Source organism: Rhineura floridana, chromosome 4, assembly GCF_030035675.1.
Source record: "Rhineura floridana isolate rRhiFlo1 chromosome 4, rRhiFlo1.hap2, whole genome shotgun sequence".
NCBI lineage: Eukaryota > Metazoa > Chordata > Lepidosauria > Squamata > Rhineuridae > Rhineura > Rhineura floridana.
Genome location: NC_084483.1, coordinates 16535762 through 16563701, shown reverse-complemented (window position 1 = coordinate 16563701; position 27940 = coordinate 16535762). Strand labels below are relative to the sequence as shown.

At 41.8% G+C, this 27940-nt stretch overlaps 1 protein-coding gene across 4 annotated transcripts; it reads right to left on the bottom strand.

Annotated features, from left to right (window-relative positions):
- Positions 1–86: 86 nt before the first annotated feature.
- BTBD3 (BTB domain containing 3) lies at positions 87–27472 on the bottom strand. 4 transcript variants are annotated; one of them, XM_061622561.1, is made up of 5 exons: positions 27277–27472; positions 13183–13450; positions 12559–12649; positions 11670–11788; positions 88–6892 (listed from the first exon to the last, which is right to left on the bottom strand). In XM_061622561.1, the coding sequence occupies exons 2-5, from the start codon at positions 13323–13325 to the stop codon at positions 5860–5862; spliced, it is 1386 nt and encodes a 461-aa protein (XP_061478545.1). In that variant the 5' UTR covers positions 13326–13450; positions 27277–27472; the 3' UTR covers positions 88–5859. The 4 variants fall into 4 exon arrangements, with proteins under 4 accessions (XP_061478548.1, XP_061478545.1, XP_061478546.1 ...); XM_061622562.1 differs by having other exon boundaries at positions 27298–27472; XM_061622565.1 differs by lacking the exon at positions 27277–27472 and adding an exon at positions 13767–13844.
- Positions 27473–27940: the final 468 nt, after the last annotated feature.

The following is a 27940-nucleotide window of genomic DNA, read 5'->3' as shown; positions in this document are numbered from 1 at the left end:
TTGTTGGGATCCAAGAAAAAAGGGAAATGCAAGACCAAAAGAAGCCTCCTTATTTTTACGTCTCCCGTTTATTGAGCACGGTTTCAGAAGCACACTAAGAAATGGTGTAAGAACCAGTTCAATTTTTATTTGTCTTTTGAATGTAATTACACACATTCATGTGTCTACTAAAATTCTGCACTGTTACATTAAAGATACGGTACAATAACATTCAACTTGAGGTACTTCATATATATATATATATATATATATATATATATATATATATATATATGTCCTTCATAAATAATGCCATTGGTTGCTATATATATATATATATATATCTGTCCTTCATAAATAATGCCATTGGTTGCTATAGTCAAGCACTGCTCCAAGCACAACTAAATGCAGTTGTGTTTGAAATAACGGAGTTTAACATTAAAAAAAAAATCAGTGCAGTAAGTACTGTAGAAATTAGAACATTTACTTAAATACTATGTCAGATATGCTAAAAATATATTACACCACAAACCCACTTAACAGCTTGATTCCCCCTTCCAGTTCACTATGTAACAAGATGTTAGGCATAATTTAAACGTATTTGTAATATTTTCTCATATCTCAGGCTGCTTTGTTCCAGATATGTCTAGCAGTTTAGAATAAACCAAAATATTCAGGAATTTACACATATAGGATATTGACTTTCTATTTAGGGTGCAAAGAAGTCTACTGAGTTTCTTCCAAAGTAGATTGATGCTAGCAACCTTATAGCTCAATCCACAAACCATTTAAGGCAACATACTTTGATTATAATGAATCCGATTCCAGGCTAGCTTGGGTAGGTATGGAAAACAGGGACAGAATTGACTCAGTGCCAAGACTTGCACTATAATGGCGCTAGTATTGTTAAAAGGTGAATACAAGAGTATAGTTAGTGTTAACATTAACTGGTATCCCTAGCAGCAGTTGTGGGACACTTTATGAATTTAACAGACACAGGTCTTGCATGTGACAGAAAGACCCCACGCATACAGGGACCTCGTGTCCACAGAGTAGTGCTCTGTGCATGTACAGAGATTCTCCGCTGCATGAAACGCAGGACTCCTTTGTTCAGGGAAGAGAAACAGCGAAGTCCACACACTACCATTTCAGAGATGCTGAATGACAACCCTGGAATTATTTTTAATTTAGCCTATTTTATTGGACATTTTTTCTGTTCATTCTAAAAGCGAAGTTGATCCTCAGACAAAAAGCAAAATTTGTTAATCTGCTGTGGAATAACTCAGCCCAGTACGAGTTTCATTATACACAGGAACATAGGAAGTTGCCTTCTACAAAGTCAGACTACTGGCATATCTAGCTCAGTACTGTCTACAATGAGTGGCAGCAGCTCTTCAGAATTTCAGACTGGGGAGGGGGGGCTTACCTGGAGACCGAACCTGGGACCTTCTGCATGCAAAACATTGTGCTCTCACTCCCTGCCCCAATTCAATTAAATCATGTAACCTGGATTCATAAAAATCTTGCATTCAGGTAAATGCAGTACAGACCACCACAGGTTACGTTCTATTTGGAGAGGGCGCACACATGCAAGACTCTTACTAGGTTGCTCTCTGGAGAGTAACAACTGACCAAGGCCTAGATCAATAAGTACAATTCTGGAAGGTATGAGTATCTCCTTCATAAAGTTCGTATATATAAAAAAGTTTCATGGTTAAAGTGTCACTTTAAGTAGCAGAGTTAATTTGGTTGAATGTCATGGTGTTACTTAAGGACCAACTCGGAAATCCTCAGCTCATTCAGAAAATGTGGGTTTCCCTATTTTTTGTGTATTCATGAAGCAGTGAAGAACACTCCCCCCCCCAATCTCTTTATTAATATATTAGTACTTTTGACTTTTTGGGCTGATCTTGTTGCTACTTTTCAGTCATGCATCTGAGCAGCCTCCCTGGCCCCATCACTACTCACTTTTAGATGAGCAGCAAACAAACTTTTAATCCAGCAAGATTTGCAGAGTGGCATTTTTGTTTCAACTATCTTTTAATTTTTAGTCCTTTTTAGAGTTTTACAGTTTTCCTGATATTTTTCTTCTTTTTATTTTGATTACAATAACACTGAATGTGCCTTCGAAAGGCACGGTATACAAGCTGAAAATAAAAATAAACATTCCTATTAGAAGTGGCCCCGGGTTGAATTGTAATTTTAAAAGAATTCAAACTGGAAGCTACAAAGAGTCACATCACGCACACTTTACATTCTGCTGTTTAAGGCTGTAACCCTCTACACACTTAATTAGGAGTAAGTCCTATTGAACTCAGTGACACTTACTTCTGAATAGATATGCATAGGATTGCATTGTGAGGCACCTAAGATAATGTGCACCAGGCAGAATACAAATATCCAATGGTGTCAGAATCATAACTTACTCTCATGCATAGCCTCAAGCAGGGAAGGGTGCTTTTGGGAAAGCTGTGACATTTTTTGGCTCTCTTAGTTGCAGAGATCATTTTAAAACACCTCTCCAGTATGTGCCTTAAATGCAAGTCAATTTTCAAAAATGATTTAAACTGTTAATCCATTCCAAAATATCTCACTTAATTTTTATACTGGCTTCAGACATGCATGTATTTCCAGTTTTGACATCTGACACTTCATTGTCATTACACTTGTATAGTGAAGGAGGCAGTGCACTACAATGCACAGTCAAGAAAGGAATATAGTTTACCACTGCACTATGGTGTAAGAACTGCTAACAAAGTTAGACTAAAATATTTAGAATATTTAGAATTTAGAATAAAAATATTTATTCACTGTTTGGTATAAAAAAGGTTCAGCGATACTCACTTTTGCTTTCAGGTATAAACTGGCAAAATGCCTGTCATTTTGACTAATAAGGGAAGGCGGACAGGAGGATGCCCCTTGTCAGGGGAGGTTGAGCTGTGCAATCCAAAGTCGGAGACAGCCTAACCTGTCCACCTCTTTCTCCCCAGTAACGCACCCGACTACACCCAATAACTTTTTCCCCACGGAAGTGAATGGCAGACATTCATGCCTATGGGAAATATAAAGTGCTACACTCAATATACCTTTCTGGACCTCTTGGCAGCCATCTGTTCCAATGGGGCATAAGCAGAAGGGCAGTGTGCATATGCCATCTAGAGGCCGAGAGGGCGCAGGGCACCAGAACAACCACCTGACCCAAGTCTGGAACAGGTTTTTACATATTTGATAGAAGGCTAAATGCCGCTGCTTGTGACAAAGTCTTGCCTTCCTTAACCATGCACTTCCACTTTGCCTTTTTATTTGGGACTCCTAAAAAGGCATGTAAATTTAACAACCTTTGGAGAAGCTTCTGCAAGAGCTCCCCCTAGCCCCTGCACACTATGCAAAGATTATTCATCATCTTGAACATCACCACCACCACCACCATTTTTATTCTTACAGCTGCAGTGTGAGAAAAGTTAGGCTGTGAGAGACTGACTGGCCTGAGCGCACCCAGTACATTTTGTACCTGAGCCCGGCTTTAACTTAGTGCCCCTGCTCTAAAAAGTCCAACACTCCAGCCACACTGGCTCTTGAGGCTGCAGTCATTTACATTTGATTGAAAAGTAACTCCTGTACATTCTGGGAGCATTTACACGCTTCTTATGTTTATTATATCATACTACTTGAAATAATTAAAAAGGCAAGAACAGCCTCCACCTTGCTTTCCTTTACATTTCATGTGTCTGAGAAATGGTTGGTTTTGACGGTTGGATTTTCCCATGCCCAATCCACCATATTTTAGACACTTAATGGCACTTAAAGACTATTAGAAGCCAGGATGTCAACAGGTTAACGTTTTCAGAGTAAAAACATTAACAGATAAGGAAACATTGGCAGGGGGGAGGTGACAAACATTTGTATAAGTTATACCAATGAGTAAATTTAGTGTTAGAGAGGCAATACTACTGCCTTAAACAATGTAACAGGAAGTTTTCATGCATACATTACTGAAGAAATAATGGGGTCCCCAATTTAAAATGTGTGTATCCACACACAAGTACAGGAGAAGCTGCAAACTGGGACAAATCAGCTTTGGAAAACTACCATAACCAACTTTTGAGCAGGGAGAAGCGTTGCCTTCTTGAAATTTGCCTTTTTATTATTTCATGAACATGAAATTTCTCTGTATCATTCAGTTATGCTTATTTCCTTTCATTTTTACTACAACCCTGCCTGCAGCCCTTCCCTGCCAAGAATGCAGATGGCTATGTAGGAAGCCTGACAACCCATTTAAAAGAGGGGGAAATGCTTCTGGTCAATGAAAATCTGCATTTTAGATCTGAATGATCACAATTTAAAACAGGCAAAATCTCAGTTACAAATGTCCCCCTTTTCAGGCAATGCTGGAAGGTACTAATTTCATTATAATCACACAAAAATAAAACTTACCTATTAACTGAAGTTTACAAAGGTAAATATCCGTGTTTTAGAAATTCATCTTAACAGGCATTCTATGCAGTGTAGTCAAGAATGCTACTCCAAGCAACTGTTTACACCTGTGCTAAAAAAGAAGTTCCAGTAGCTGGAGAGAAAAACTGCAAGCAGCATTCACACTACACGTTACTCTCTGATCCCACTGAAACACAGTAATTGGGGAAATTTAAAGCCTAGAAATCAGGGGCATCTCTTTAAAATACACACACAAGTGGGTGAATATTAACATTCTGAGTACAACTCCATTACGTCCAACCTACATTTGGTGGTTACCCAGAAATGGAGAAGTCTTTGGAACCTATTTGCTTCTATCAATTTAATCACTGAGTTAGCAAATTTGAACATTCAAGCTTGAATTAAAGGGAAAGAAAGTGTCACCACAGAACCAGTACATTCCATAGAAATTTATAGTAATATGATCCTAGAAACAATTTTTTTTTACTCAGATGGGAAATCTCACACTAAAATGTTTTTAACTACCTTTGGGAAAATAAGAAGTCACTAAGGATTTGCTCTTTGCTACATATTGTCTGACTTAATGAAAAAGGGACTGAACCCATAAAAGGCAGTCACTATAATGGCTGCCAAGGATGATTAAGTGGAGAAAAGCTTTATTAAAAAGTAAGATATCACTGAGGCACTGCAATGGTGAAAACACCATTCATTTCAGTGCACTAGGGTAATGCTGGATACGTAGGGCTATGCATATGTCACTACTCCCAGATGTAAGAAAATGTGTCTGAGGAGGAACTTTGGAGAACAGTGTTGAAAAAAGTAAGGATCAGCTGCGATAAACCACTTTGCTCTTGAAGAAGCTTACTTTCCTTTGTAGCCATCCTCAACACACCAGTCCATCCCAGAGGTCCATCTCATTGTAAAAACCTTCCCATATATATGAACTTGTCTGTTTAGCAAGCCTTTCCTCTACCAAATTTGAGTGCAGTGGTGTTCTTGCATAATCTGCCTCAGGTGGAAGTATGCGGGTGCATCCATGTGGCAGAAAGGAAAAACTAATTATGAGATCCTTGAAAATCCTACAACATGGAGGAAACAAAAAAGAAATAGAACAGGAAAAAGCAGCAAGTTAGCAGGGGGAGGGGACACAGAATGGAGGACATTAATTGCTTTTCTTTCACAAGAAAGGCTCTCTCGTCTGCGGTAATCCTGGTGAACTCTTGACTCATAATTTGCTAGTTTGCCTGTCCTTGGGAGCTTCCAGTAAAAGAATGTTACACTAAGGCTATAAAACTACAGCAAGCGGTTGAACAGTTTACTGCATTCAGGAACACATTACCTGTATTGATCACATATCTGCAGACAACTAGCTAAGCATCAAACAAGTCTGAACCAGACATATACATCATAGAACCACATTCTCCTTGTTCTGAAACCCATCTTCTTTCAGGCATAAAAGATAAGTTCTGGAATCTGTCCCCCCTGAACCCCAGTGCCGTTGGTACTGTCTGAAGAGCACTGGAACTGCACAGTTACTTTGCCACATTGAACTTCTGTCATCCCTTCCTGTCCAAAATAACTGAGTTCATTACCATCCAGAATCACGCTAGCTGTGTAAAAGGTATCTGGCTCGATCTGCACTGGGTACTCAAACCACACTGGGAAAGTGTTGCTAGATCCATCTGAGAAATACTTGCTTAAGTTTTGCCCTAGGATAACACCTTGCCGTTTGAGTTCAATCTTTGCACTGTATTCGGCTGATCCACAGCTGGAGCCATAGAGCCCAAAGCCGGCAATGAAAACTCTCTTATCGACAGCAAACTGTATGCTGTCACAACGGCCCCTGTAGCGCCACTGGTTGCTGCGGTAGGCACAAGACTGAAAGCGATGGCAGCGTTGCGGGACAAGGCCTTTCCGGGCATTGCTCACAAACTGCAGCTCTGGTTTTTTGGCAGCTGTGTACCAAAGGAAGATATCGTTTGTTTCATTGAGGGTCAGAATGCCAGACTGAGCAGCACCATTTGCAAAGTCATCAAGTGCCATGGTAGGGATGCGGATGAGATAGAGCGCCTTCCCAAGGACTTTGCGCTTATTTTCTATGCTGGCAGGTAACTCTTGGCGCTGACACTCTACTTCAGCCCAACTAAGAGCAGCTTCAAAAACCACAATTTCTTTGGCATTCAGAGTCTCCCTTTGGAGAATGCTTTCAAGTGTTTGAAAATCAATGTCACAGAACCCTTCTGATTTCAAAGCCAGCTCTGCCTGGGCATCAATCACTTCCCAGCAGCGCTCAGTCAGGTCTGGTTCCTCAAACAGGCAACTCTGGGAGAGTAGGACACAAGCATTTTTTGCACTCAGGCTCGTCTCGAGGAAGTTAACACACGCTCGGGCAAGATGAGGAACGATGTACTTCTTGGCAGCGTAAAGAGTTGCCAGAACGGTATCAGCAGCCAAGTCAATTTCGTCACAATATATGTATCTGTAATAAAAGACACACATGTAATGCACATAGCAAAAAAAGACAGACACAAGCACACTTTTCTGAACCATACCAGTAGTGGAAGACATAGGTATTGTGTAACACCAACAAGCTAGTTCAGTAATTGCCTGTAACAAATGCTTAAATTTGTTAGGATGGTGACCAAATAAAAGAATCATAGTTCATTTATCATCCAAGTTTTTAACAGATTGAGAAGATCAAAACTTCAATATGGGTGACTTTTTAAGACAGTGTCAAAACCTTCAAATCCTCAGGAGAAGGCCATCTTTCATACAGCCCTTTTCATCCCACTGTACTGGGTAACACACCACAACATAAGCAGCCTTGATAAACAAGCACACTCTTAAGTTGATAAATTCATGGGGCCACAAGTTAAGCTTTATCTCATTACAGACTAAAGTTGGCCATCCTATTACTTTGACACCATGGTGAATTATAATGGACTTTTATTTTAGACCGCCTGCAGCCATCATCAATATACGTGTTCATGACAGACAAAAAGTACTTCTTCACAGAACACGCAATGAACATATTGAATTTGCTGCAATGAGATATGGTAATGGCCCCTGGCTTAGCTGGCTTGGGGGGGGGGAGAGTAGTCATATTCATGGAAGATGTCTCTCTCTAAATGTTTATTAGCCATAATAGTTAAACGGAACTTTCCAGGGTTCAGTGGAGATGTATCTCTCAATACCAGTTGCTGGCAGAATGGGAAGGCAATAATTTCCCTGCTTGTGAGCACCAGTGGTGGACCACTGTTGGAAAGGATGATACAGAACTGGATGGACCCCCTCCCTATACACACTCCTATCTGATCCATAGGGGTCTTATTCTTCTTGTCTCTGCCAATGCCATTGGATCACTCAAGGGAATTAGCCAGGATACTTTTGCCTTGGCTGGCTCCCCTACCTAGTAGATTCGAAATGCTCCAGAGAGCTTGTTCCGCAATCCTTTGTACACAGGAGTAGGTGGCATGCTGTGCAGTGCAATCTCAGGCTTGTTAGAGAACTAGCCAGACCTGAAGCCAAACTGTTTCAGGCTGGAATAGCTCCCCTAACTAACTGAGAGACTGTCTCTCACCCAAGTGAACTCAAAAGGAAACACCCCCCCAATGGGACCCTCAGTTTCTCCGGCCTATCCTCTTTCAGCTCCCAAATCCAATGATAAAACAGAAGAAAAGAGGGGATTATGGGGGCATGTGAACAAGTCAAAAATACTGATCTTTCAATCTGGTCTCAGTTTTACATACTCTGCATGCAATTCATTCTGCACGTTCTATGTGGCCAAGAGGCAGAAATTTAGAACTACCCTGTATATGTAAGACTTGGGGACTTCAATGGAAACCATGATAATTTCTAACAAGATTAATCATGTGGACGGAGGTGGGTGGGTAGAACAATCCGATTTTAAAACTTTCACCAAATAAACCAAATCTGTTCAACCACCACTGAGTTGGCATTGGGGGATGAGGTGGGGTGGGTAGGGGAATGAAGGTAGTCATGAAATCATTTAAAAGCCACTAGAAGTTGCTTGTGGAAAAAATAATGGCACAATATTTTGAACTAAATTCACAAAGTTTTTACTTAAGCTTCACTTAAACATCTGTTTAAAAGATTGTTGTTCAGTGACTGCTCATTTACAAAGCAACCATAATCTCTCTAGAATGCCCAATGTTTTAACATGAACTTCTTCAGAAAATATGGCATTTTGGGATGTTGAGTATCTAACTTGCAGGAGCTATAATAAACGGTAGCAACATGCTGATTTACCTATGGTCTTTCTCAAATGAAGCTTTTAACACTGAAATTGCTTTTGGGATTTTTGATGGATTAAAAGCCGCTGTCAGATAAAAGCACTGACTGTTTGGGTGACATACTGCATTAGTTATCATTTCTATGTCTGGTAAGTAAAACGCATTATTTTCCTTTTAACTTCAAACTTGTAAATCACCGCAATTTTATGCATAAATAAAAGATGAGATATATAAAACAAATATGTTTTAATACCATACATTTTAACATATTGTATTGACAGTACAGACCAGGGCCTATTTATTCATTCATTCATTCATTCATTCATTCAAAGCAATATTACGCCACTCTTCAACCAAAAGAAAGTCTCCCAGAATGGCTTACAAATATCAGTAAGATGACACATTTCACATTATTTTACAGATTTACCATTTACTGAATCTAGACACAATGTTAGACATTTGCATTTAATGTGCTAGTTTTTAACATTGCAAATAGCACCAGCTTTTTTTGCGGGGAGGGGACTTTTTCCTCCTCTGTCTGGGTTTTGGAGATTTTTTCTGCAAAACAAATCCCAGCTTCAGAAAGAGGATTTTCCTCAGGACTTTTAGCAGGAGAAGAAAGGGTTAAATATCTCATATGGTTTGGCACTCAATCCAGGACAATGAAGAGCACTTAATGGCATTACCTAGGCCTACTCTGAGAGCCATATTATTCTTTAATTGTGAAAATGTCCAGCTCCTAACTATAAGATGTTTTGGAAAAATGGCCACAGAAAGACAAGAAAGTGGTTATCACAAAAAGATTGGGAATGAAGATAATATCAGAGGAAATTATACAGTGGCCTGGTTTGCAGTGCTCACCTCTCCCTTCTAGTCTCTCTGGCACAGGTGCAACAAGAAGACTGGAAGCATCTGCTTTTTTTTTAGAACAACCACTGTTTTGTGTCATGCCTGAACCCTAAACTGTGATTAATCTTAACCATGGATAGCGAAAACAAGACATTTTTATTTTGATGTTCCAGTGATACCCTATTTTGACAAGGAGTCCGGCTAAAGGTGAACGTTGAGTATTAAACATGTTTTTATTAGTATGGACCAAATAAATCTAGTCTTAAGTCCACGTTTCTAGAACAGTGCACACCAAGACCGCAATCAAGCACACAGTTAAACACACATAAGGGTCTACTGAAATCAAGGACCTATTGAAATCAAGGGTTGTTAAGTGCCCTTAAACTTGTATTAGACGGTGCCCTACTTGAGTACATCTCCTACTCCCTGCATTCAGGAAGATATTGTATTGTAGAGCTGCATTAAGCAGCAAATCCTCCTTTTTCAGGCACTATAATTAAAGACCCTATATCTACCTCAGGCAGTGCTGGTGTTTTATTGTCTAAGCACATGATACTATTCAGCTGACAAGATCCGATTTTCATCAAGAATTAACACCTATATTTAAATACTTAAAGTACAAACTGTCACGTTTGTGATCTGACACTTCTAACCACAAATGACGACACAACTGCGTCTTGCCAGTTCTTATGTGTCAGCTCCTTCTTTCTTCAAAGCTCCTTGTACATTTGTGTGCTGACTAACTGCAGCTACAAGCAGCAAAATCACTCTAAGGAAAAGTTACAAAACACCGTTCATAACCATTAAGACAATTAGTTCAAGAGACTAATACCTAGCAGTTACATGGTTAGCCAAAGCTGTTTTGTGTGTGTGTGTGTGCGTGCGTGCGCGCAAGTGCATGCTGAAAGGATTCTTAGCAGATGCAAGCAAACATCAAGAACAGTAGCAGACAGCCCAAAGAAAAACTGTAAATATTTTTGAGTAAGAAATACCAGATCTTTCCACATACACCTTCCACTTTATAGGCAGCACTGTAAAAACGCAACCTGCTTTTCCTTACATGCCACTCAGCAAGCAAAAGAAGAGAGCCAGGTGGAGTGAAGAATCACAAAAAAGACTGCATGTGCTCTCTTCAGTTTAAGTTTAAAATGTAGCAACTGCACTTAAAGAGCCAGAGTGGTGTAGTGGTTGGAATGCTGGACTTTGACCTGGAAGACCAGGGTTCAAATCCCCACTCGGTGACCTTCGGCCAGTCAGTGCCTCTCAGCTTGACCTACTTCACAAGGTTGTTGTGGGGATTAAATGAGAAAGGTGAAGACTGTGTACACCACCTTGAGCTCCTTGGAGAACAGGTGGGACATAATAATAAAATAAATAAATAAATCTATTATTTTTAACCTTTTAAAATTCACCCAGCCTATAAGATAAACTGTATTATCATCAGTGACCATATTTCACAAGTCTGCAGTATCTGTTGGAAAAGAACACAAATAGAACAGAATTATATTTACAAAAGGGGTAACACAAGCACACGTAATGCAGGTTCCCAGAGAGAAGACTGCAGCTCTTTGTCTTGCTCCAGATAAAACCACCAGCTACAACCAAGGTTTGTTCTTGGTTTACTGCTTGTGGTTTGTCTAGATCAATACAAATCACTAGCCCAGGTAAAGGTGTAGCACGAAGCCAAACCATGGTTTAGCCCTGGGTAGCATGGCAGGAGCAGGACTGGGGGAGAGCACTAGGGTCACAACATTTGCTGTGGAAACCTGCTCATTTGCTCTAATCTATGGTTTGGCTTAGCACCCAAACTGGGCCACAGGAAACCAGTAGTTTGGAATCTGCCCTTTTTACCATGTTTCAAAGCTTCCTCTTGTTATATATCCCATTCTTTATATAATGCACGGATAAACAGGTTGCCCAATATTACCAGCTGACTAAATTGGCTCAATATGCAAGAGATTGGGGGAGGGAGGGAAAAACAGAATATGCAAATGAATTCTTTTCAATAATTAACACACAACTATAGGCACCATATGTTTGAGCAATAACTTCTATGCTACTTCTTGATTTATGATAATGCCCAACTTTTTAACTCTGGCATTACGAAAGCAGATACAAACAAATTCACTTCCAGCAATGAAGAAGGATGCTTACTTCAGCATAGCAAGGAAAGCAGCAGGCTCCACATCTGGTATACGGATCTCATCTTTGTCCTCAGCAAGCTCTCCATAAAACATTGCATGGAATACAGAGCTTCCAACAGCTAAGACATACTGATTAAGAAAGGAAATATTTCATGCTTTAGAACAAAATCTACGGCCAACAGAAAACCAGAAATGGTAGCATCACAGTGAGCATGAGGAACAAGGCCATGAAGGCAATAATCAGTAACGAGACAGCAGGCATGCCTCCACTGTTCACTCTACATTTTTAAAGCAAAGCTTGCTAAGAAAATCTTGGGGTTTTCCTTTTGCTTTTACAAAATATTCATAGCCCTCAAATAATACTGCTATCCCAGTACAGCACTATCCCCACTGACAGGCAATGTGTTGCAGTGCTTAAGAGTATTTATTATATGGTGAGGCCTGGGTTGAAATTCCCATTCAGGGGGTGACTCTGGACCAGACACTGTCTCAGTCTAACTGGCTTCACAGGATTGTTGTGAGCTTTAAAGAGGAGGGCAGTTTGGTGGAAGAACAGGGTACTAATGTCGTAAGGGGATAATCTATTATAGCAGGGTGGAGGAACCTGAGGTCCTTCAGAGGTTGTTAGACTCCAATCCCCTTGGCTAATGATCAGCACAAATGGGAACTGTAGCCCACCAACATTTGAAGGGACCCAGGTTCCCCATCCCTGTAGTACAGTAGCAAAAAGATATAACTAGAGGGGAAACTGCTAAAACATTTCACTGGGCAAAGATGCTTAACAGTTTATAATTATGTCAGTTCCAGAGTCCAAGCCTCCCACACTAAGTTGCAATGGCAACAGAAGATGTTTCCCTTGCTTTTCCCATGTCAAATCTAGTAAAGCAGCTGTTGCTTACTTTGTGTCCTGGCAACCGCTGGGTCCCACCTGGTGGCCCAACCACAAAGTGAACATCTGCCATCAAGTCATTGTTGAACATCACTGCATTTCTACAAACAGAGGCAATATGTTAATTTACGGTGTTGAGCAACACAAGCATGCAGGTCAGCTCCTTAAAACCTTGCAATGTTTCAACAGCAGCCAAGAAAAATCAAACACAGAATATGTTTTTTTTTTTAAAAAAAACAGAACAGATTTTAAATGACTTTATTGATCATTAAGTATACTAAAGTGTCGCTGCTGCTGTTTTTAAAGTACGACATTACAAGAAAAACTTGGCAAGAACTTTTGTAAAAGTAAAAATGCTAAACGGTGTGAGCAAATACGAAGATTAACACACTGAGAATGTGCTGTCGTGACAGCAAATTCCTAAGAAGTTAAAACAAGACAGCTTGCATGCAAATACATTCTTCATTACCAGGAGGAAAATAACAATTGCACAGTTGGAAAGCAGAAACCTCTCCCCTTCTTTTCAGCACTAACCAATGAGAAGAGATCCAATTCTAAAACAGGACACATATTTCACTACAGCTTGCTTGTGAACTTGAAAGTGCAATAAAGAAACAGCTCACAACTAGCTTACCTTTCTCGGATGGTGGGATACAACCCTTGCCAGTTGGGAGCTGGGATTATGTTGTTGTTATTGATATTTTGCTGATGGAACTGCTGGACAGTAGTAGTGTTACTGTTTGCTGGCTTCTTTCGGGGGAAAATATCAGCAGCCATCTTCTTCTTCTTTTTAGTCTTCAAGGTAATGATTTCATAGCAAACTGGAGGTAACTTGCTGCTGCTGCTGCTGCTCCCACTATTTACCTTCTTGGAGCTTTTCTTGGACCTGTTCTTAACTGTCTCTGGAAGCATCAAGAAGAAGGTGAGACATTTCATGTTCTTTCCCTTGTCATCTACCATGAGTATCCTTGTCTGTGTTATCAAATAGCTTAGCTAGGTAAAACAGAGGGAGCAGAAGGTACCAAACAGACAGCAGCAAAGCTGAGACTGTGTGCTTTTTTCCAGCAAGACAAGGTGACCTTTTTCCAGTATGCCGAATTAAGATATTAGCTTTTAAGTTTGATCCAGTACTTGATCTGTTAAACTCCTCCCCATCATGACTCCCAGCTTCATTTGCTTGCAAGAGCTTTTCCCCCAAATGCCCGGAGACTGAATCACCTGAAACTGCTATGCTGTGCAAAGTAGGATAGCAAGATGTGCTGCTGCTGCCTGTTTGTCAGCTGGCTCAAGTTGTGTGTTGAATGGATCTGAGCGCAGGAGGTGTTAGATCCCTGCAGATGGAGTCAGACAAGCAGCGTTCTAAGCCAATAGCTGAAGTCACAAATAACTATTGGACCAGCAGCACAGTGACACCTATTTGTAGATGTGCATATAGCTCTAATATTAAAGAGCCGGTGGTTGCACTCTCACTTAATGATTGGTTTAAGTAGAAAGGCAGACTGCTTGCACAAAGTGAATGACACAAATGTGTGTGTTTTATAGCAGTCCTTGGCTAATAAATTACCCTTGATGCCATACCAATTTTTCAAACAGGGAAATCATTTTAAAGAACCCAGTAAAACAAGAATGATTCTGTTTCAACAACAACAACAACAAAACCTAGATAAATGTTTGCAAGCACGGCATAAAACAAGTGAACAAGTACTGATTTTTATCTGTTAATTATTTCTCATTATAATCAAAACTGTTAAATCAGATGTATTTAGTATCCAAATTAAAGCAGATTAATTTGGAGCATAAAATGGACTGGTACAGTTTAACAGCCCCTCTTCAGCGCAGTTTTTACTCTGGAGCTTAATGAATAGAGATGAGGTCACCACATTAGCTGTTAACTCACTGTTTCCTGCTAACATAATAGTTTTTGATAGACAGCCCAAATCACTAACCAAAGGCTAATTAGGTCAAATTACACCCAGCAATGATTGCAGACTCACATCAAAATTTCTGTATGTGCATATCAAATATATAACATCAAGTTACATATACATTTCAATTGTTTAGAGAGAAAAATCATCTTTCATTTGAAAGAGTTTGAATTAAAGTAATTATTGTTTTATTATATGTAGACAAGCTGCGTAATCCATCCCATTAACTGCATGGGTTGTAAGTACAGGATACGGTGTTATAGCTTCTTCACTGACATAAAGGAGCAGCTCATCCCTTGTTTTAGGGCTGGGATCTGACTTGGCTTTGTGCATTAGTGTGCAAACAGCTTTTCCCCCCAGGCAGAATGAGAGCGTGGGGGACAGAGAGGGAGCTATTACAAGCATATAGCACTGCACCCAAAATGCAAGAGCAGATGTGAGCAAATTTCAGGCTTGCAGGGTCTACTTTGATTTTTTATTTTATTTTAACTAGAACCAGCTAGTGCAAGGTGCAACAATAATGATTCAGAAGGGCAGTAAACACTTAGAATTAAGAAAGAGGATGCCTCAGAGCGTATTTGCCTAAGAATTTATTTTCAGTACCAGAACTGAGCTTACAGTCCTTTCATACAACCCCCTTTTACTGGTTCTTTACCCAGAGTTCTTTGTTTCAGCAACCCGTTATTTATTTTTAAGCCATTTAGTCATTTGCTATTGTTACGCTTTGGGAGTCAGAAACTCATGCCCATCTGCTGCAAATCTTCCAAAGATCTACCAGGAGATCCCTGTCTACCTTCTGCTCACCTGTGCAAGATCATGCCTGTCTCTCAGCACAAGGTTGTGCTGGGCTAACTGCTGAAATAAGGCTTCACTGAGCGATACAATGCCAAGGAGGCTCATCATTGGCACTGACCACCTTCATTTTCATAACTTATTGTTCATAATATGCCAAGTTAAAAACCCATCACTTTTGGCTAGAAAGATGCCAGAAAAAAATCACCCAAGAGCCTTAACTATATATATGAAGCCCCTCTGAGCATTCCATCCTCAAAGCTCTATAACTGCCACCTTGGTGACAGCATTTGTATGTTAGCAGCTGATAATAGAATAATTATTGAAATGTGATAGTCTGTAACAGCAACAGAGTTAGGATGACGTGGCAATTATTGAAACAAGCCATGGGATTGTCACAGGTGGCACATGCTTTTGGCCAAATTCCTTTCTCCACAAGTGGGTTAGCACTACAAGATTTCATGTCCTTAAAGACCCCATGTGGGTATTCAAGCAGAGGCAGAATGTAAAAAGCTCACTGTAATATTATACATACCAGCAGCCCAGGCTAGTTTAAATGTGATTCCGCGCATGCCTCGGGAAACCCTATCATTTATGATAATTAGTTTGACTGGCACTATGGTGTCATCTTCTGCAGTGGAGTCCACAAAATGCCACATAACAAGCCAACACTTGACCCTTTCTCTGAGCAGTGCAAGGGACCCTGAGTAGAGAGCACAACCGCAGCTGCACTAAGGACAAGCTCCGCCCTCACCCGAGTACTAGGACCACCCCCACAACCTCCTATGCGCAGCTGCACAGGCAGTACAGGTACAAAGCCCTACAAAGGAAGAGCCTTAGCTCAGTGGTAGAGCATGTGCTTTGCATACAGAAGGCCCCGGTTCAGTCCCCAACATCTCCAGGAAGGATGAGGTTTATCCCCTGCCTGAAACCTGGGGAGCCATTGCTGTCAGTGCAGACAACACTGACCTTGATGGATCAATGGCCTGACTCAGTATAAAGCAGCTTCCTCTGTTCCACAGTCATCTACATCCAAGCTCCATTAAATTGATCAAAGGGTTTATGCTACAGGATAGCAAATTAAGAAAGAATTAGCTGTTCCGGAAGTCATGTGGCTGTCACCAAAAGCTTCATACATGTGCATAGATGCTCCCCTCTCTCTCCTCTTCCATAAAGTATAATGAAACTAACTGTAATATGTGATGCCGTCATGCTGCTTCCTGTCTCCTGCTTCTTATTAAGGAACGCCACTGGGTAGGGGAACTCACAGTCCCCAGAAACATGTCATGTCTCACAGTAGCCCTGTTCAGGCATTATTGTTTTCATATGCACCAACACATGAGCAGGGAGTGGAGCTGGGCCAAGTAGCATCCTGTGCATGCAGCATGAATGTTTAGGTTTATGCATACAGGTGTACACACAAAGGCTCCCCTCCCTGCAGATGCTTGCACTCTTTGTGCAGGAGACTGAGAAGATGGCTACTCAGTGTGTGCAACATGGAGGCAAGGCTACTCAAATGAAGCACTCGTTCTCTCATTTGGGTTTGGGCAGAACACACAGATGGCCTCTTTTCAAGAGGGCAAGTGAGCTTCACTAGAAGTTGTGAAAAGAGTGGGGAAAACCAGATGTGGGGGATGTCATTTGCAGCAGCAGCCTCATAGCTTTCATAATGGCAAGCTCCACCTTTAGCATCTTCATCCTACTGGGGAGTTTAAGTACAAGGAGCAAAAATTCCAGACATAGAAGATGCAGAATCCTTTGCTTGACAAGTTGGAACTTATCCTAGCTGCTGTCTTGCCCACCAGCTGTCATTAGATTACAAAAAGGTACTCACTGATATTTAGCCTACAGGGCTGTCTTATTTATTGCATTTGTATATTTATTTATTTATTGCATTTGTATACCGCCCAGTAGCCGAAGCTCTCTGGGCGGTTTACAGGGCTGTCTTGAGCTACCTATAGCCACACTGCACTTGCAAAGGACTTCCCTGACATCTTCAGGGTCCCATCTGTTCCCTACCCCACCTCCCATGAAATTAGGCTTGATAGAAGCTTTTAATTGTAGCAAATAACAGGCTTCTTTGACGCCTACTTGCAATGCAGGGGGTGATTGCCAGGGATGGGGGTGTTACCCCTGAGAGTCGACAGTTAACTGTTTCCGAGTCAAATTGCTGCTGGAGAGGGAAGAGTGAGCAAGCATGCATGTGGCTGCAGTGTGTGTATATATGTGAATGAAGTGTGTGCATGGTGGCCACAGCAGCTTCTCCGGTTTGCAAATATGCCTCAGGCCAAAAGGCTGGCAGCCTCTGACCTGGCTCCATGGTGGCGAAAATGCCACCAGAATGCCACACACATTAGTATTAATCAGTTTGATATATATATAAAAATACCTCTACTCACCCGTGCCATGCTGCTTTCAGCAATGTTGCCAGTGCAGCAGTGCTTATCCACAATGCTGTGTCATCCTTTAAGAATTCACAGCTTCTGTCTTGCTGGTGCAGAAGCACATGCTAGATGCTGCATAGTTGTGATTTTATCCAGAATGCTTTGTAATACAGGGATGGGCATATTTTAAGTAGGGGGGACGCAGGGACTCCAAAATACAAAGTTCAAAATTTCTGGCAACATCCCTGCACTCCTAAAGGAATTACTGAATCAGTTACAAGATCTGATTATGGAAGAGAGCACTGCAGGAAAATAACACTAGAAAACATTCACTATGTTTTGTGGTGCCCTGTTTAGGGCTGTACATGTATGTATGGAGGGGAAAAAAACTTTGTTCTAAATCCAACGAGAGTTTAAAAAGTCCACCAAAAAAAAAAGGAAAAAAAGGATCTGCTACTAGCCAGTAGCATTTTTGTCTTGGTGAGTGAAAGATGTGGTTTTAAGGGCCAAGGCACCAAGAGAGAATGTGTCTCCGATAAAAATGACAACCAAGAACATAGCTAAATGGTTTCTAGCTGTAGTTTCACCCACAGGGACCATATCCCACACCTATAGTAGGTAGCTTTGGCTAGATTTTCTTAGCACAAGTGTGCTGCATCAGTGGATTGCTTTGTTCAATCCAGAAATATGTAATTATGATTTATTAAATTGATATCATGCTTTGTAGCCCCAAATCAAGGTTCTCAAAGTGACTAATGAAATAGTAACAAAATGTGTATTTGATGAGATTATCGTATATGAAACTGTGACTGAAGCAACAGAAAAGGCCTGAAGCAGAGGGCCAGAGTTCCCTGGGAAGAGGAATTGACTATTAAATCACTCTGGAAACTGCAGCTCTGTGAGGGGAATAAGGGTCTCCTAACAACTCCCAGCACCCATAACAAACTACAGTTCCCAGGATTCTTTGGGGAAAGCCATGACTATCTAAAGTGGTATACTAGTGCTTTAAATGTATAGTGCATATAGAGCCTTTGTGTGTTTTATTTTTTCTCCTTTTCAGTTGATTTCTGTTCAACTAATTTTGTCTATTGGAAAAAGAATTCCAGATCTTTATACAGCACATATAATTTGTTTATTAACTGTTAAGTCCACTGGCTGCAACAATGGACTGGATGAGGGCTAATAAACTGAGACTCAATCTAGACAAGACTGAGATGCTGCTAGTGGGTGGTTCCTCTGACTGGATGGTGGATGTCCAACCTGTTCTGGATGGGGTTGCACTCCCCCTGAAAGAGCAGGTTCGTACTTTGTGGGTTCTCCTAGAACCATCCCTGTCACTTGAGACTCAGGTAGCCTCAGTGGCACGGAGTGCCTTCTACCAACTTCGGTTGGTGGCCCAGCTGCGCCTCTAACTGGACAGGGATAACCTGGCTTCAGTTGTCTATGCTCTGGTAATCTCCAAGTTAGATTACTGCAATGCGCTCTACCTGGGGCTGCCTTTGAAGACAGTTCGGAAGCTGCAGCTTGTGCAAAATGCAGCGGCCAGATTGGTAACAGGGACCAGACAGTTCAAACATATAAAACCGATTCTGGCCCACTTGCATTGGCTGCCTGTATGTTTCTGAGCTTGATTCAAAGTGCTGGTTTTAACCTATAAAGCCTTACAAGGCTTGGGACCACAATGCCTGATGGAACGCCTCTCCTGATATGAACCCACCCATACACTACGGTCAACATCCAAGGCTCTCCTCCGGGTGCCTCCTCTGAGGGAAGCTGGGAGTCTGGCAACAAGGGAGAGGGCCTTCTCAGTGGTGGCCCCCAAATTATGGAATGATCTTTTTGACAAGGTGCGTCTGGCGCCAACACTGTTATCTTTTCGGTGCCAGGTCAAGACTTTCCTCTTCTCCAAGGCATTTTAGCATGTATTTTTAAATTGTTTTTTAAATTGTTTTTAAAAGATGTGTTTTTAAATTTGTATATTTGTTTTTAATGTTTTTAGTTACTCTAAACGGCCCAGAGAGCTTCAGTTGTGGGGGGGTATATAAATACAAACAAACAATAAATAAATAAATAAGTCACACTTGCTAAAAGGTATCTCTGCAGTGGAAAATATTTCCAGTTAATTTTTTTTCTGGAAAACCCACACTGCTATAGCAATCATGACTGGAAGTAGTTCTCCTGGATTTCTTAGGTAGAAAGTCTTTCCCAGCTACACTATCTAAGGAATTCTGCCGGCAACCACAAAGTAACATAAAATAAGCCATTTCTGTATGGTGGCATTTGGTTCACTCTGTTCATACTGACTTCCTCATTAGTCATCACTGTTCTTTTTAATTTGATCCCCATTCTGTTTCCTTCCTTTCATGTATGTTCACCCCCCCCGTACCAACACTGTCTCTTTTAGCAATATCCATATCACACTTGGAAAACTAAAGAGAGATTCTTCAGCACTGCTTATAAGACTACAAGCCCATAGCCAGGGGAGCAGCTCCCCTAATTTTTTTCTGGCCCCCTCTAAATTTGTTTTACTAAAAATTGTTTGTTACAAAAAAGTTGTGATAGATTTTTTCTGCCCCCCTACTTTTTTGCACCCCCAAAACTTTTAGGCTAGCTATAGACCTGTAGGACTAATTAGCTTACAATCATTTTATTCCACCAGACAGCTCTAAATAGAATGAAATAACATGTTAAGTTTCACCGCTACGCTGTATGATTTTACCAGTACGGCAATACTTATTTTCCCATTGTGCATTTGACAAAATTACCAAGAAACATTTAGTGTGCTAGCTATGCATAATTTGCTTCTTGACAATACAATTAAGGGGGAAACATCATGATTAATCTCAGAAACAAATACAGGGATGTGCAGGTTTAGCCCTATCTAACTTTATAATTGTTATTTTCATTAAGTACTTTAAAGGAGAAATAGCCATCTGCTTCCTTTATAGACAAACAACAACAGAACTGTAATTTTCTAAGCCACACATCGTAATCTTACACAATAGTCAACACAAGCTAACATACTCAACAAATGCATTCACTTCCACATACTTTATTAAGAAATGCAGTCAATAGAAAGGCTGAAAATATTAAGTATCTTACATCCTGTATAGGAAATCTAAACCTAAATAGGAACATTAAGCAAAGAACATGTAAGCAATATTTACATGTAATTCCAAAACCCAGGTTGCAGCACAGTATCAAAAATTCAATGAAGTCAAGGTGGCCACAAAGACCCTAAAATGTAATCAGAGAGCCATTTAAAGTGGAGAAACCCGAGTTCAAATCCACACTCCATCATGGAATTCACTGGTTCAAATCCACACTCCATCATGGCATTCAGTAGTCACTACCCTAGGCTAAGCTACCTGACTGGGTTGTTGTGAGTACAGAATGAGGGTGGGGATGGGGGAGAAAGAGAAACGTGCATTTTTCTTTGTGCTTTTTGAGAAATGGCAGGATGACAAATACACCTGCAAAATACTAGTGTTGTCAGACCATAATGTACAGCCCCACCCATTATTCCTAATAAGGCAAACATTCATTGCCATTGTAAACTGAATCCCCAATGCAATGCAATGGCCAAGTCTGGTTGACGGAGGGAAGAGATGCATATTTACAAGGAAGTTAAGCCCCTAGGAACACTGGGAGTTGCTGGCAGCAGATACATTCAAGATCACGCTACAAGTTTTGCCTACAGTAGGTTTAAGTTGCAGGTTAATGTTGATTTGGCACGAACACTGCCTTATATTGACTGAATAGATCTAATCTTGTGGTATTGCTGTTCTGAGAGTAGCATTTGTTTTCAGGAGCAGTACCTTTCACTGCTTCAAAAATGCACATTAGCAGAAAGCTTTCGACTATAACTTTCACTGGAGCCTGTCGTATTCTTAACCCCCCAACCCGCCTCCAGTTTACTTGCAAAGAAAAGTAGTAGCAGAGTTTGAAACGTGAGAGATGTGCATACATGTTCCTGTTTATACTGGGGCTGCAAGCTAGACGGTGCAATGCGGTATGACCATTCAAAAGCAAGCCCCACTGTTTTCATGTCTGACTTCACTAAAGCTTTAATTACAGACTATACATTTGTTTCTTGATTAATGGGTGGGGCTGACAACATTGTAGGGTTGACAACAACTGTCACCTAGCAGCAGCAACCCATCATGCCAAAAAAAAGGGGGAGAAGGTGGAAAACTAGGCAATCCCATCAGTTCTACTGACAGACAAGCTCTGTTTGGCTTTTTCTCTCACCGTTTTCATTCCAGCCAGTCATTATAAGAAGTTTGTGATTTAAGAACTGGTGCCTGAGTTTGCTTTTTTCCTTTTCCCTACTCCTCCATTTTTCCTTTTGTGTTGTCTCTTTTAGATTGTACGCCTGAAAAAAAACTGTCTTGTTTTTATCAAATTTATGTAAGCTACTCTGGGAGTCTTTTTGGCTGAAAAATTTGGTATAAAATGCTTTAAATAAACAAACAAAATATATGGAACTTAAGAATTTTTAAGGAGTAACCTCAGATACATTGGCTTCATCAGTTTCCTCATCCACTTGGAAACAAAGCTAGCACGTAATATGTCTTTTGTAATAAAACCACCAACCTACCAACACTAAAATTTCCTTCTAACAGTAAGAGCTACAGTCTGCCAGAGCAGACAGTTCCAAACTGAAGTCAATGTCACTATTTTCAAATATGGCTCTTCCTACAGTACTGAGATGTATTTTTGAGACATTTTGGTATGTTACTAAATACATGTTCAGGCATTCTCTCAAATATGCAAATGCTGAAACCAGAGATGGGAGTAGGAGCATGCACATAAGACCCACCCCCAATGTCCGCAGGCACACAGGCTCCCATTTAGACCTTTGTGCAGTTACCACAAAGGTTTGAAGGAGGTTCCAAAGTGAGCTGTATTGAACATGCTTAAACACCTCCCCACAATGAGGAACCATGCTAAGAAAGGGCTCCCACATGTTTAATCAAACATTCTTTAAACCTCCTTTCAAACCTTTGTACTAATCACACAAAGGTTTAAACAGGAGTCCGCCTATCTGGGGTCACTGAGGGCAAACCTTGCATGTGGGTCCCTGCCGTCATTCCTGGGTCGAGACTTTGCATGTTCAGGTGAACATCCCTTAATATACATATTCTCATTATCTGATTAAAAAATTAAATATGGGATTTCTTTGAGCAATGACCAGTAACTTACTATTTAATAAAAACTCCCACTGTTGTTCACCAGCAAAATTGAGATTTGGTATTGTATGAACAGTGTGGTGTAGTGGTTAAGGTGTTGGACTACGACCTGGGAGACCAGGGTTCGAATCCCCACACAGCCATGAAGCGCACTGGGTGACCTTGGGCCAGTCACTGCCTCTTAGCCTCATGAAAACCCTATTCACAGGGTCACCATAAGTCGGAATCCACTTGAAGGCAGTACATTTACATTTTTATATGAATTTAACATCAGTTTACAGTCCCAGTTTATACTCTGTACAAGATAGAAGTGGGGCTATCTGTGTCAATGATAGAAAATAAACTTCACCCTGACAATCAAGAGAATAGCCCAGGAGGCCAGAACAAACTTGGTTATATACAAACTGGAAACAGAGAACAACTGGAAAAATTTAACCAGATACATGTATACTGTTTAGCAATACAACAGATGCCACAGCGCTGTGCTGGATGCAAAGAAGGAAAATTGCAATACTCTTTAAGGAATTTGTCTATACCTGTTCTCTTTGATTTCTGTGATATGCCTGGAAACGGTTCAGAAATGAACAATCAAAATGATCATGGGTTGGAACAAATGCCCCTGAAAAAAGCTTTTTAGTTTAGAAAAAAAAGATGTAAGGGAGGGGGGGACATGACAGTGGTGTATAAAATTATGCATGGTGTGGAAAAAGTGGATAAAGGATTTTTTCCCCACTCTCACAATACTCGAATCGAGGCAACTACTGACCATGATGGCTATGTACCGCATTGGAGGCAACAGGCCCCTGAATACCACTTGCTGGGAATTGCAAGCGGTAAGAGTGGTCGAACCCTCATGCCCTGCTCATAGGTTTCCCAGAGGCGTCTGGTTGGCCACTGGGGGAACAGGATGCTGGACTAGATGGGATGGTTTGATCCAGCAGGGCTTTTCTTCTGTTCTTAACTTTGAATATGTGAACATTGTTAACATTTTGGAGAAAAAAGATAAAATACTGCCGTAGTTCATAGTAAGTTGATTTTTAATTTTAAAAGGCACCGCAGAACCAGCTTTAATCTGCCATAAGCAATGCAAATGTGCCATTCGGGCTCCTTCAACATGCAGGTGAATGCCTTTGCATCGTATTAACTTCATAATTTCAGGAAATTAGCAAGATTCCATTTTGCATAAATTTTCCCCGTTTGTGGATGTTTTGTTCTGACTGAATGCTCTCAAGGCTTGATGAATATCAAGCAGAATTTTAATTTAAAATGCTAGATTTGTAAAATATAGATCTATTATTGAATGTTTTTAATATTTTTGTCACAATCTGCCTATTAATTCATTTATGAGCCAATATTTTTACTGCAATTCTTTGCCTCTCCCTTTCCATTTCAGAAGGGTGTACTCCATATTCATGGCTTAGAAAGGAACAATGTGTTTGGTTTTCTTAATACTCTGTTCCCAAATGAATAGGGGTCTTTTTTCCCACCAGTAAGAGATAGCTCTTTGGGAGTAAGAAACAAACCACTTATGAATACAGTCTATATGATAGGCAGAAAGCTGTGAACGCAATTTAACCATTGGCTGGACCTACAAGGGAAGTGATGACAAGGCTGGCAGAAAAATAAATACCTATTTAGTCAACATCTGATTAAGTTTTTTTGGCTATTGTGCACAAACTACTTCTGTGTTACTCTTAAGCCATGAGTATGCCAGTCCATATGTCTCTTACAGTTAATGGGGAAGAATCTTATACTGGTGGAGACAAGGAGGAATAGATCCCAGAGGTCTCTAAAAGCGTCTTGAATTTGCCAAGCTGCACCCTACAGTACCCAAGAGCCAGCCAGATCAGCTATGCAAGAGCCTTCCAAGTTCTTCAGCAAACAGAGGGCTGCAGATTGGTGGAAAGGAGGGTTCTCCTATGCAGCTGACTACTTGGCGACTTCCTGCTCCTTTAGTCACTTCCATGTCTAGTGGCATTTTATTATATTTTGGGGTGTTGTTAGCTTGCTTTTATCTTACAAAAAAATAGAAGAGTCTTGTGGCACTTTGAAGATTAACAGATCTGCTCTGGCAAAAGGTTTAGCAGACAGTAAATCTGTTCGTCTTTCCAAGTGTTACAAACCTCTTCGGCCTTTGTTGTAACACAGCTGCTCCACTGGAGTATCTCTCGTAATAGCACTTTTTAATTTTTAGAGTTACGTCAACAACTTGAACAATGCCACTTTGGCGTTTAAGAACATGAATTTCTTATTCGCCACCATGAAAAAGATGTACTACTTCTTAATAGTGGGACATGCTAGGGTTCTCTGCAATATGGTGGGATGTCCCCTTCCTTCATGTCTCTCCACATTCCCCCAGTGGGCCCAATCCTCAGTGTCACACTGCCCAGAAGGCGTAGCAAAACAGACAAAAGGCAGCAGCTGCCTCCACTGCTTACTCTTCCAAGGGAACAACAGAGGCAGCTACGAAACGGTGATGCTATCACCTCTGCTCTCTCTTTGGGGAGTGCAGCAGTTAGGTCTGTGCACCATGGACTCAGTCCTCTCCACCCAGGAAAGAGTGAATGGACGCAAGCTGCTGCTGTGCCTGCTCCCTGGGACTTCCTTTGCTGCTTACTTGCCTTAGTGAGCAACTGAGCAGTGAAGTAAACTGGAAGAAGAAACCGCTACTGCCTCTGTTCACTCTCTCTCCCTCCTGTCCTTGGGATTGCCTGTTGCTTCAACCAGGAGGACAGGGTGAGCCATTGCTGTTTTCTCTTTATCTCTGCACATTGTGGTTACTTGTGTTGCGCTACCAGGAAAGAGAAAGTCTCTGAGCAGCAGAAGTGGCAGCAAGAAAGTAAAAAGAGCCCTGCTGGGTCAAGCCAAAGGCCCATCTAGTCCAGCATCCTGTTCTCAGTAGCCAACCAGATGCCTATAGCAAAAAAGGTCCAACACTCCACACAGCCCAGAGGGAGATAGAAAGTGAGCAAGCAGTGCTAGTGGCTGCTCCTTGCCACTGTAGCTCACTATGAGAAGCAGGTACCTCTGTTCTCCTGCCTCTAAAACAAGCAGCTGTGCTGGGCCCAATCCACAGTACTCCAGAGGGAGAGAGGCAGGCAAGCAGAGGTGGCTCCTGCTTTGGTCCGCCACACCCTTGCCTGCAGGGCTGTGGAGTCGGTATGTCAAACCTTCGACTCCGACTCCTCTATTTTTCTACTGTCCGACTCCGACTCCTTCATAAATGGCAAATGTATGTTAAAATATTAATATTAAAATATTAATTTTATTTTGAAGCCAGAGTCAGTACATTTCTACCGGCTCCAACTCAAAATTGCTTCCGACTCCAACTCCACCCAAAATTGCTTCCGACTCCGACTCCACAGCCCTGCTTGCCTGCTTTCGGTAGAAAGAGGGTGGAGAAGAAAGTGCCGCCGCCCCTACCTTAACTGATGCAGCACACAAGAGAGAGCCCAAAACTCAAACATGTATCCCCTCCCAGCACTGGTTGCTGCTCCTCAAGACAGCAAGTGGGTGCCACAGGTCCTTCCACAGTGCTGGGGCTTCTGCAGTGCCAACCCCCAGTACATCCTGAAGAGCTGTTGCCAGTAAATAGTGAGCTAGAAGGGCCAATGACCAGACTCCACATAAGCAACTTCTCAAGTTCCTGTCAGTAGTAAGAGATGCACCCAGATGTTTCTAATGTTATAGTATACTTGGCAGCTTATGCATATAAATCCCTGAACATGCTTAACTAGCACATCAGGAAGAAGGCTTCAAGCCTATTCTTTCTACAACACACCAATTTTTCTTTGTGCGCACAGTAGCTGAGCCCTCACTGAAGTGATCAGTGCGACTCTGAAGGGGCAGAATGTTCCTCCAAACAAGAAAACAAAAACCCCTGCAGGCAGAAAAACAGGACATCAGAGAGAAAGGACAGTTTTAGATTTGTACGAGCAGGAAATTGTGTGGCTACAATCTTATCTAGAGATAAGAGTAAGCCCCACTAAACTTCTGAATAGATATCCACAGAATAGCTCTGTGCGGGGAGGGGGGAGCGCTCAGTGATGCAGGCCGGACATCAGGTAAATCTCCCTGATATCGAACTAAGCCAAACCTAACAAGGACTAGCAGCAGCAGGCAAAAAAGTGCAAAAGGGGTGGGGGAGGCAGAGAAAGTGCCTGGCCTTCGTAGTATCCTAATTCCACAAGATCAGGCCCTGCTTTAGTTCCCATCTCCCGCCCCATCCCCAAACTGAGGTGGAGCCCCACATCTCTTGCCCGATTGCAAGCCTCCCTTCCCCTGTTGCCGCTGCCGCCGCCGCCACGTCTCCTGCCCCGCCATTCCCGGTCAGGGCAGGCGCCGCCTCCGGAGCCTTCCCCACAAACTCCCGGCGCGCTTCTACACTCCTGAGAAAACTGCGGGAGAAGAAGAAGGGGGAAAAGACGCTACGCACCAACCCGCCTCTGCCACCTACCATCGCTGTCCCTCCGTCCTCCTCTTTTTTCACTGGCGGCGGCGGGTCCCCTCCCCACACAGTGGGGGAAGGGACGGCTAGGCTCGGCCACGGGAGCGCGCCCGCCACCCGTACGTACCCGCTCCCGTCGCGAGGAGGAGCAGGAGGGGCCTGACGATGGGGAAGAGGAGATTGTGGACTTTGAGCCAGAGGTCTGGGGAACGGAGAGGCGGTTTTCAGAGGAAGGAGAACTTGGCATGGCTGGCTGCAGCAGCTGCGGGCCGTTTGTCTATGTACCACAACGTGAAAAAACAAAATGCCCCCCCACACACACGCTCTTCCCTCCAGAGGGGTAACCGTGTTAGTCTGTTGCATCAAAGACAGCAAAGACTACGTATTATACAGCCACGAGAGCTGTATATAGTCACCATGGATGTTTTGCATTCGGCATTATTAAACTGAAAGTACCCCCATGCCATTCTGATGCTTCCCATAAGCTCATTTCAAAGTTCAGTACAAAATTTATAGTCCTGAACCCAGAAACGCTTGCTTAACAACTCTCTTAATTTTCATGGCGGTACACAAAACAGAGAGAATAGAGAGTTCAAAGTCGGGGGAAAAAACCAGACCCCCTTTTGAACTTTTTTCCATGGAGAGTTCTCAT